The following is an 11,940-nucleotide window of genomic DNA, read 5'->3' as shown; positions in this document are numbered from 1 at the left end:
TAAAGTTGCCGAGGTTGCAGACCCGCTTCAGGAAGTGACGGCGCTCGGCCCACCTTGAGTGCCTTCCAAGATATGCAAGGTTGCTTGGCCTCGTTAACATCTGGATTAAGGGCGGGGCGGGGGAATCACCTGGAGATTTGAAAAACAAAACGACAAAATCTCCTGGGGGGCGGGTGGGGGGAAGGCAACGGTAAGCCTAAAGCTGCCAAGCAAAACTATATGGTGGCAAGCACCTGAAATGTAGGTCAATTCAAAGCTTTTACCTTTGTATTTTTTTTACATCAAATAAAGTTGGAAAAGCCTGTTGAGTAGTGTGGCTTTTAAAAAAATTGTTCTCGGCTCCTTAACTGTAACTCCTCTGGGTCAGTCAATTCAAGGGTTTTTGTTTTTTATTAGCTTTGAACTTGTTTGGTTGCTTTTTTTTTTAACACATCAAATAAGGTAGGAAAAGCCTGTTGAGTAAAAGCTTTTAAAAATGCTTCTTGGCTCCTTAACTGTTAACTCTTCAGAGTCAGATGGTCAGGAAAGGTAAGAAAGATGAAGGTCCAATGGAGAAGCTGATAACACTGGAAGTCTATTCAGTTTCCTTTCAGGATTGGATAGTGGTTTTTCTTTCTCTGTAACCCTTATCTGGATTTAGCCCATTTTCAAACTTGATCCTTTTTTCCCCCCACTGGCTTCGGAGAGCAATTGAAACCTGACTCTTGGAAAATGTTGCTGTCTTTATTGCATACCCAAGAATCACTTATTGGGAATTTTTTTTTAAAAAAAAAACCACTTCAGACTAAGGCCACAGCAAACAGGTTCCATACATTTTCCAAGAAACCACCATGGGCATGTCTGTAATCAACCAAGTACAAGTAGTCCTTGAGTTACGACCCCAAAATTTATGTTGCTAAATGAAACATTTGTTATGCGAGTTTGCCCATTTTACAACTTTTCTTGCCAGTTGTTAAGTGAATCATTTCATTTATTAAATTGGTATCTCTGGTCAGCATCTCAATCATTTTCCACATCCATATACACACTTTAAGCAAGGAAATGAAAGATTAGGGATATATGACAAATAGATCCAGATAACACTAAGCAAATAGTGGAAGTAGCATTTTATTTATGTAATATTTTATCTATTTTTTCCTACATATATTTTATAATTCAGGTTACCCACTCATAAATATATTAAGTATATACTAAACAGGAGAGGTGTGAAAGAACTGATGTTAAAGCCCCTTCAGTCCAAAATGGGAAACTCAATTGCCTCCAATCGTATAGTTTAAAGCAAATCTATATATGCATAATAAATAAAATTTAGAAATATGTTATAAAAGATTGCTATTGCATCAAATCCAAGAAAATGTTTAACAATTAAAAATATTGGGAGAAGTGACTTGTTATTCACCTGAAAAAACCCTCAAAGCGGTCTAACAGATGTTCTTGACTTTAGAACAGTGTTTAAAAACTATGTTAGCAACTTTAAAATGTGTGGACTAATTCCATAGGCAGCCATGCCGTATTTTAAACTTGCCAAGATTGGGAAATACTGCTTTAAAATAATAAGATATGTAAGAAGAAATTTTCACATCGCACAGGAAGAAAAAACTTTTTAAGGATTGCAATCATTGCTTGGTTTCTTAAATTCTTCTCTTTTTATTCCTTAATAGATAACCACAGGAAAGTTTCTGATTTAGCTGCCACAACACAAAGACCAACTCTGGCATTACACATTTATTTGGAAGATTTGATTAAAGTCCAAGTGCCAAAATAAAGCTTTCTCTCTACTTTCTCTCTCTTTTGGGGAATCTTCGCTGAAAAGTACATGAATTTCAGTTTCATCAATTCTAAGCTTTCTATGTGATTAAATTTATTAGTCTTATTTAAGAAAAGTGAAATGTTTTTCAATGAAACACTTACATACATTATAAAAAGGAACTAAATCTGACATTCTATGATAAAGCTTTATCATTGGAAGTCCTGAAAAATAAAGAAGCAACAAGGAAATTGTATTAACTTTATTAAACATCAGGTTAGGTAAAAAAACAGAACATGATTCCAGATTTCTGTTAATATCAAAATGCTTACAAGTAATACTGAGTGCTTGTTAATCAATAGTTTCTTGTAAAAATAGAAGACAGATAAGACATACACTAAAAGTAATAATTTTGAAAATAGAATGCAGTGCAAAATATTCGTACTATTTCATGAACTCCCTGTGCATATGAATCAGTCTTAAAACAAACTTGAGGTAGTACTCATTTATACAACAGGGTGAGCCCAGATTTCAAGGGTTAAACAGTGTGGCTCTAGCTTACCCCCTGGTTCCATCAAAAACCTCCCCAAAATAAAACAATAAGCTGCTATGTGTCTATGGAGATGAAGCATAGATCAGCCACTGCATGTGGGAATGGGATTCTTTGGATTGTGGCTATAGTAATAAGGTCTTTTTTATTTAGCGCTCTGTAACAAATTTCCTTTCTTTTGCTTTATTCAACCTAAGAGAAAAAGACATTACTGCACACTTTCTACCCTGAAACACATAAGTAGGAGAATGAAATGTCTGTCCTTGAAATGCTGTAAACTAGACAATAAAGATGGTGCAAATTTAATTCAATTTAATAAAATGCAAGACTAATCATAATAAATTTATGATTAATCTTTCCCTTCCCTAGCTACCAAGACCAAAAATCATTACCTTAGCAACAAACAAAAATTTGTACAGTAGTACATGGTCCATGTCACGGATCATATAAAAGCATAATTTAGATGCTTATTCAAACCATTATAAGTGCATACATGAAAAACACAATCATATGCAAGGTAAGAAAGTTTCATTTATCTACTAGCAATATCTTCAATTTTTCGAAAATCCAAGTAAGACAAGTCCTCTTTCCTACCCCACCTCTCAGACATGTTTTTAGAAAAATGTGGGTATTTTTTTTCCTCATTCCACAGTGAATTGTACCAATTCACTAAATGCTGAAATAGGCAAATTATAAATATATGTAAGTTACATGAACGTCTGTTTGGAATTATATTAGTATTGCTGCTTAATTCTATTAATTACTTCTTTCATTTTTTAATATAACTAGTAACATATCACAATATTTTTACATATGTGGAATGTTAGATACAATCATAAAATGCTTAACTGAACAATGCACCATGCCAAAGGTTTCAGTTTAATTCAGAAAGTACATGTTTTTTAATGATAAAGTGGTTGTAATTATATTCATTTGCAAGCTGTTTTATTTAAAAATAAAACAGAAAAGTTGATAATAATTCAGTATTTTAATATAACCAAATGTAACACTTAGTACAGTGATGGTGAATCTTTTCAGCACCAAGTGCCGAAAAGAGAGAACATGCACGTTGGCGGCACCAAGTGCCAAAAAGGGAGCCCTTCGAACACGCTCATCAGGCCCACAACCAGGAACAGGAACTGCCCAGGGGGCATTCGCACGCCGGATAAGGTACTTCCGGTTTCCAGAGGGGGCGCATGCACACTGGCCAGCAAGTCGTCTGGTTACTGCCGCCCATGCGCAGGTGATGATCAGCTGGCCAGCATGCATGTTCACACCAGAAAATGGAAGACCAGCTCTTCCAGTTTCCAGCACTGCCACATGCACAAAGACCAGCTGATTGTCACATGCACAAGCGCATCAGAGAAATGTGCACATGCCAGGTGACATGGCTCCGTGTGCCACTTCCAGCACACGTGCCATAGGTTTGCCATTACGGACTTAGTACATATATAGTACATAATAAGAATAAAGAATTTCATCTTCATCTGCCTGTTCGCATTAGTTGAAAAAATACATATAAAAGCATATAATGATTTTCCGTCTTTTTCATAATAATGTCATGCAACACAACACTTATAAATAATTGGGAATATACTCTCTAATATTGAACAGATATATAATAAAAAACAAAGCTTTATTATATTCATTACTGCGCCTTTTCTATACAGGAAGATTTTTCTTTAAAATGATGCAACGTAAGAAAAATGATTCTTGTCAATCTTTACAATCCAGGGTGCTTTTATGCTTGTTGAGACCACAGAAATCGGTCACATCTTTCTAGCATGGACTGGATCAGGGCTCTGCCAACAGAAGTGAAGAATAAAAGGGGGAAATGGTAAAGAAATAAGTTATTTCCTCAAGCTAATTGACCCAGAAATATAACATACTTGTCACTACCACAGCTCCAAGTTTTTATGTGCTTGTAAAACCTTTCTATTATCCTCTGCTAAATTAAATAAAAATCCTAATTCAAAGTACTTTTTTAAAAACTCACAAAGAAAACACACAAAACAAAACTTCCTTAATTTTCTTCAAAAGCGATATATTTATTTAATCTCGTTTGAAGAAACTATAGCCAGGAAAGGCAACTTTCCATATTTTGTTTAATATCAAAGGAAGAAACTCAGTATTACATCAAATACAATAAAGTATCTTGGAAGTCTTTCCAAAGTATGGGCACTGGATTTGAGAATTTTTATAGTGAGTCATCAGAAACTGTCTATAATAGTAATGCTTAAATATAACCTTTAAAAATTACATATCAGTCAAAATCTTTCAAGACGTCTGGTGACAATACCTGTTTAAATATTAACTTTGATCAAATATTTTTCAGAAAATTGGGAGGGGAAATCACACAAAATTTCCCAAAACGTAAATCATAAATTTATACTCTCTTCAGAGTTGTTGAGGCTTGAGTTATTTTGATTGGCAGATTTATTAAACTGAAATCCTGGAAAACTTTCTTTTGATCAATGCTATTAAAAGTAGAAAAAATTCTAATGGAAAAAAATTGCCACAACAGGAAAAAAGCACAAAAGTGGGATTATTTTATTCGTGCAATTAAAGCAATATATCAGAAGCAAACAGCACAAATAATAGTAAATGGTGGGTTAACAGAAACTTTTAAAATTGAGAAAGGGACGAGACAGGGATGTCCCTTGTCCCCATTACTTTTTATTTTAACTTTAGAAATTCTTCTGAATAACATACGTGGTTCCGATCGAATAAAGGGAATTAGAGTTAAACATCAAGATTATAGATTAAGAGCTTTTGCAGATGACCTGGTTGTTACTGTATCTCAACCAATATACTCAGTAACTGGTTTAAAAGATATAATTGGTCAGTATGGTAAAGTATCTGGATTTAAGGTGAATCAGCAAAAGACAAAGATGATAACTAAAAATATGAATATACAACAAAAAGAAGAGTTAGAAAGAACTTCAGGTTTTGAAATCGTTAAAAGGTTAAATATTTAGGAATATATATTACAGCTTCAAATGTTAAATTATACAAAAATAATTATGAGGTATTGTGGCAGAAGGTATGGAAAGAAATGGAGAGTTGGAAGAAGTTACAACTATCTTTGCTGGGAAGAATAGCGGCTATAAAATGAATGTTTTGCCCAGGTTTTTGTTTTGTTTCAAATGATACCGGTGTTTAAGAATGATATTAAATTACAGGAATGGCAAAAGGGATTAGTAAATTTGTATGGATGGGCAAAAACCAAGAATAAAATTAAAAGTAATGCAGGATATAAGGAAAGGGGGTCTTAAAATGCCTAATTTAAAATTGTATTATGAAGCAGTTGTTTTATCATTTATTACTGATTGGATTAATTTAACTGAGGAAAGAGTTCTGAATATAGAAGGTTATGGTTTGTTATATGGGTGGCATGCCTATTTATTATATGATAAGAAAGTTGATAAAATATTTAAAAATAATATAATTAGAAATGCATTATTGAGGGTTTGGAGGAAATATCAATACAAATTAGATGGAAAGATTCCAATATGGGCAAACCGAGACACATGATAGAAAATATAAATATATATCAAAAGATGGAGGTAGTTACTTATAAAGAACTTCTTTGTATGGAAAAGGGGGAGTTACAATTAAAATCTAGAGAAAAGATGGGGGAAGAAGGGAAAAATTATACATGGTTCCAATATGGACAACTACAAGCTAGATGGAAATTAGATCAAGAAATAGGTGTTAAGCAAATTGAGGATAATTTGTTAAAACAAATGAGAGATCAAGGTCAACAGCATATTAAGAGGTTGTATAATGTATTAGTAGAAATAGATTCAGAGACTGATTTGGTTAAGGATTGTATGATTAAGTGGGCACAAAATTTTCAGCAACCAATAATGTTGGAAACTTGGGAAAGAATTTGGGTGAGGAATGTTAAATTTACACAAGCGCAAAATATGAGAGAAAATTTTTATAAGATGTTTTATAGATGGCATTTAGACCCCAAAAAATTGTCATGTATGTATCCTAATGTACAGGCTAAATGCTGGAGATGTGATTGTGAAGATGCTACTTATTATCATATATGGTGGACTTGCAAAAAGTTAAAGCATTTTGGATTAAAGTATGGTGGATCATGCAGAATATTTTGAAAAGAAGATTAAGTTTACCCAGTTCTTTTTACTAGGAATAATTATGGATTGTACAGCTATAGAGACTAAATTGATTCTGAACTTAATAACAGCCATAAGACTTTTGATTGCTCAATATTGGAAGAAAGAAGAATTACCTACAATTGAAGAATGGACTCTTAAAGTATCAAATCTGGCAGAAATGGCAAAATCTCTGCTTACTTGAAAGACTATACACAAGAAAAATATATTTTAGAATGGAAAATGTGGATTGATTATATTCAAAATAAGTATCAGATAAAAAAATATCAAATAGCATATGAGTAAATTTAGGAAATAATTTGTATTAGATATATTTTTGAAGGAGAGGGGAATTGAGAGTGTGAATAAGCGTGGAGAGACTAGAGATTATAATTTAGGAATTATTTTAGATTATGATTGTTAGTTTTGATACCCTGCATTTTGTTCTGGGAAGTCGGGGTGGGGGTGGGGGTAAAGGGAAGGAATTGGGGGTTGAGGTTAGTGATGGAGTGATGGTTAATGTACAGGGATTATTGAAGATGTATAAATATAATTAATGTAGGGTCGGGTCTGACCAGTTGCCAATTTAGAACGGTGGGGAGGGAAAAAAGAGAGAGTAGGAGGTAGGAAAGAGGAGAAGAGGAAGGAAGAGGGGTAGAAGAGGGAGAAGAGTGTAGGGTGGAGGGAGGAGAGGAGGTAGATAAGAGAAGGAGAGGAAGGTTTGGAAAGTAAAAGAAGGTAGAAGAGGGAAGAAGGTTAAAAAGGGGGGTGGTGACTGGGCAGGCCCGACTAATTGTATATAACTGTACATTGGATGAATTATTTGATAAGATTGTAAAAATAAAACTTTTTTTATAAAAAAAAAAAAAAAAAAGGAAAAAAGCACAAAAGTAAAGAGACTTGAATTATTAAATTACATATTGTTTATTCAAATTTGCTTTCTATTTTTAATTGTTTAGTCTAATGAACTAGTTTTGCATTTTTGGATAGAAATATTGAATATGAAAATGTAATAGTTGTACATTTGTCTTTAAAAGAAAAATGCTCATGCAACCAAGTAGTTCTTTCAAGTTTTGCTTTTGCATTTTATTATTTCATATTCTATTTGTCAGGGGAAAAAACATAGTACCAAAACCACTGAAATCATAGTACTTAAGAAAATTGATTGTGAAGCACTGATCTGTTGAACTGTTCACATTTCTAAATCATAATACAATATTCTGGATACAGTTTGTGAGAAACAATTCTCATAACACCTACCTTTGCCGTTTTTCAGCAATTCTTAGTATCTCACAAATCTTGGCAAATCTTTCTGATAATTCCGCTATCAAATCACATTCCTGTAACATCTGCAAAGAGCGATCTGGACCAATTATTCTGGCTGCAAGGAGTGCAACATTTTCAACAGTAATAGAATTTGACCATTCAGGAGTACCATTAGTAACAGCTGTGTCCCTTTGTGAAACATGGATGTTGTGATGACTCTTCACGAGGCAAAGAAGGAACTTCCATTCTTCTATTGTCTTCGGAATGGTTCCTAAATACAGATTTGATTATGGAAAAAGTTATTTACAGCAAATCACTTTTATTTTACCTGATGTGCAGCAAATACCTTAGTAACTCTTTGCATTATGGGACATGTCTCTCACTACATTCTGATCTAGACAGCAGTCAATGGATTTATAAAGTCCAATACACATCAGTGGAAGATACAAAGCCATACTAGCAACATGTTATCCTATACATCTTATCCAATGTATAGGATAAGATGGAATATGTTCAATTTCATTTTGCCTCTATATAAAGGAATTGATGGAAGGAGGGCCATATTCAAATCATAGTGACTGCTTTTTAGTTGTTGAAAATTGGAAGGAGACATTAAAATGAATTTGTTCACGATTTCCAAGTTAACACAGAAGATATGCAAATAGTCCTTGATTTACCATCACAATTAAGCCCAAAATTTCTGTTGTTAAGTGAGATCGTTGTTAAGTGATCTCAGTAATCTGGGGTCATATTAGATTGCCAAGGATACATTAAATCCTACATTTTTACATTTCCTCAACTTAAACAGAATGGAATGAATGTTGACTAATTAAAAGTAGAATACTGGATGTAACTTTTTTTTTAATACTGGACCCTAGAGGGAAGAATGGCAAAAAGGGACATCATCACCAATTACCACTTACTACAATTCTGGAGCCAGATGATTGATTTTATTTCTATAGCCGCCCATTTCAACAAGTGCCTCTGGGCAAGTTTTATAGCAGAACTATATTTTTTAAAAATCACATTGTGTGCAAAATTTATGTTCTAATGTCTCCTTAGATAGAATTCCAAAAAAAGGGGGGGTTTTGTTATATGAAATTGTTTTATTTCAGTGTTAATTGAATTAAAATGCAGGCCTTAGATCAGGGGTGTGAAACCCAATCACATCATGTGAGATAGCAGGATGTTTTCTGCCTTTGCTGAGCCGGGGTGGGTGTGGCCTGTGCGGGGCGTGTCTAGCCCATGGGCTACCAGTTTGATAGGCCTGACTTAGATACTTAATATTCATAATTGAGTCATAAATTAAACTAACCGTCTTTGGTATTCAATAACTCCATGTCATCCAAATGAACAATTTTTGTAAATACTTCTGATCTTCTATCCAACTCCAAACAGAGAGAAAGATATCCAGGCCAGAAGCTATAATAGTAAAATGAAACATTAGATTATAGTTCTAAATGGACATTCTCAACTTAAAATAACAAGTTGAAATAATTTATTTCTAATTTATTGCTCCAATTTATTAATGTCTGTGCATTTGACAATATATGGTATGATTTGTGATCTGTACTCTGAAGTTATATATACTATTAGATGAAATAATTAATGAATTGGAGCATGGAAATCATCTGAAGAATATTTCCATGGGGATAAAAGTGGAGGGGAAGGCAATATCATCATGGGAGTTTATTATAAATTGTCTGGACAGGTAGAAGATATGAATGAAGACTATCTGTGCCAGATGATCAAGCTTTCAAATATGTAGTATTCCACTGCAGTATTCCATTTTTACTGACATCTGAAAATCTACTCTGCCATAAGGCAGAGGTCTCAAAAATGTTCAGAAGGTAGAAAAAAGAATAAGGGGTCTGCTATCTTGAATGAAATCCTTACCAATAGAGGAACTGGTTGAAGAAATAAAGATGATGAAAATAACCATGTTCATATCAAGGGGAAGAACAGAGGAAAGTCAGATTTATATACTGGATTTCAGAAGACTGCAGTTTGGTCAACTTAGAAGGTAGGTAAAATCTAGTGGCTTGAAATCCTAAAGGGGAAGTGTCCAGAAAGGATGTGTTACTAAAAGTGTAAATACAAACAATTCCCACTAGAAAGGAAAACAGAAAAAATCTAAAGAGACAAGTATGGCTACAATAGGAGGCTTCTAAAACATTGTAAAGAAAAAGAGATATCTAGAAAATGGAAGGAGGGATATATAAGCAAAGGATACAAGGTAGTTGCCAGAAACAATGGAAATTTGATGAAAAAGACTACATTAGAAACTGGGATAATCAGCCTTAGGAGAAACAGGTGCTAGCTTTTGATTTCCAAGATGGCAACTCGGGACGCTGAGCATTGCACAAGTACTGACCATCTCCTTTATAAATAGGGATCATTTAAGTATTGATGCTGATGATCATATGTTAAAGAGTGTTTTAGATCAGATGTATTTTGTAATTTCCTGAAAAGGACTATGCTTTTGAGTTTTAGCCGTGTTGCTGCAGATAATTTGACTGTATTTAATTTTACAGCCTTGGAAAATTTCCTTTTTGTCTGTATTGGTTATAGCTCATGGCCTTACTGAGGCAAGTTTAATGTTATAGTACAGGTGGTGACAGGGACAGTTCTTTTAAAGAAAAAACAAAGAAGGAAATCCAAGAGATTGAAAATGTCCCTCTTTATGTAAGAAATAAACTGACTAGTTATAACAGGAAATGACTTAAAGTACGTACACTTTATAAGTAAACTATAACTATCTTTATAAAAAGGAGAGTCCAAACCAGATGCTCTCTTCCAAAAACATATTCTTATTGTATACTTTTGAGTGATCCACTAGAGAAAAAATATCTCAAAGTTCATTATCAGATTAAGAAATTAGGGTACAATGTAGTCCAAATATTAGACCCAACTGAGAGAAAGCAAAGGAGCTGAGAACCATTCATGTTTTTTCAGGGTTTTAGTTTTTACAGGTAAATTTAATTCAATTTTCAAATTTGGTCAAACTAAAATAGCAAATTACTGTATATAATTCAATAATATTTCCTTCCTCATTCTATTCAGATGCATCCAGAGAAAATCTATCTAGTTAAAAGTTGACAAATGGTTACACAAAATCTATTCAGCAACCATAATCAAGATTTCCATATATCACCAGCCACAAAAGAAATTCTACCAATGGCAATTATGGGCTGATTTTAAAAAATCTGCCAAGAAGGATGGAGGAGAGAGGAAGAAAGACATGTTTGTTTTAACTGATTTAATAAATTGTGATAGGTAAAGCAGCCAGATATTGTATCTGAATGTTATTAAGAATACAGAATACACAGAAGCAAATTAGTCACCATTAGACCACAAATATATAAGGAGAATGGTTGTGCTCAAGAATAATGCATATCATAAAAAAGGACAAAACAAATATACAATCATTATATGATTAAAATGAAGTTTTTTCAAGAATGCTTTAAGAAAATATTACCCATTGCTTTGACATATATCAGTCATTTTCTCCTTCCTTACAACATCAGTCGGAAGATTAAGTAAAAGTACAATCAGTTGATTATACCCCCAAGTAAACAAATGAGAATGTGGCCTGAAAACAATAATTGAAAATTATATTACTTTTTTTGGAAAAAAAAGAAGACTTTTGTAAATAATTGTAATCAAAATCTACACTGACAATATTTATTTATAGTTTTAATACCCTGCTCTAATCAGAAGACAGGTTGGATTACAGTGGAATAGGGACATGTTGGCTATTTTTGAAATGCTAAAAGAGAGGGAGCTACATTTTCCTGGATCCTGCTATCTATATCACCAGGGTGTATAAATACTATTAATACCTCAGATCAAAATTAATAGAGGAAATATTTTATGCTACCATTAACCAGATTAACCATTAACCATTAACTGGAATGCACTACCAGACTCTGTGGTCTCTTCCCAAAATCCCCAAAGCTTTAACCAAAAACTATCTATTATTGACCTCACCCCATCCCTAAGAGATCTGTAAGGGGCGTGCATAAGAGCACCAATGTGCCTACCGTTCCTGTCCTAATGTTCCCTTGATTGTATCTAATTTCTTATAGTTATTACATACTTATGCTTATATAAGTATTTAGTCAGCCACCAGTTGTGCAAGTTCTCCCACTGAAAAAGATGAGAGAGGCCTGTAATTGTTATCATAGGTATACCTCAACTAGGAGAGACAACATGAGAAAACACATCCAGAAAATCACATTGTCTAATTTGTA

The 11,940-nt window shown here is 33.6% G+C and overlaps 1 protein-coding gene across 4 annotated transcripts in view; it reads right to left on the bottom strand.

Annotated features, from left to right (window-relative positions):
• Window positions 1–1,994: 1,994 nt before the first annotated feature.
• The window catches only part of HPS5 (HPS5 biogenesis of lysosomal organelles complex 2 subunit 2), a 46,786-nt gene continuing 36,840 nt past the window's right edge, over window positions 1,995–11,940 (bottom strand). For all 4 annotated transcript variants that reach the window (XM_058158467.1, XM_058158483.1, XM_058158492.1 and 1 more), the window contains exons 20-23: window positions 11,166–11,279; window positions 9,003–9,109; window positions 7,682–7,958; window positions 1,995–4,099 (exon numbers count right to left, since the gene is read on the bottom strand). In XM_058158467.1, coding sequence (XP_058014450.1) covers window positions 4,039–4,099; window positions 7,682–7,958; window positions 9,003–9,109; window positions 11,166–11,279 — 559 coding nt within the window. In that variant the 3' untranslated portion in view covers window positions 1,995–4,038. The remainder of the gene's footprint in view (window positions 4,100–7,681; window positions 7,959–9,002; window positions 9,110–11,165; window positions 11,280–11,940) is intronic.

The sequence above is a fragment of the Ahaetulla prasina genome, chromosome 1, assembly GCF_028640845.1.
Source record: "Ahaetulla prasina isolate Xishuangbanna chromosome 1, ASM2864084v1, whole genome shotgun sequence".
NCBI classification, from domain to species: Eukaryota; Metazoa; Chordata; class Lepidosauria; order Squamata; family Colubridae; genus Ahaetulla; species Ahaetulla prasina.
The sequence above is the reverse complement of the archived record's forward strand: the minus strand, read 5'-3'. Positions and strand labels throughout refer to the sequence as shown.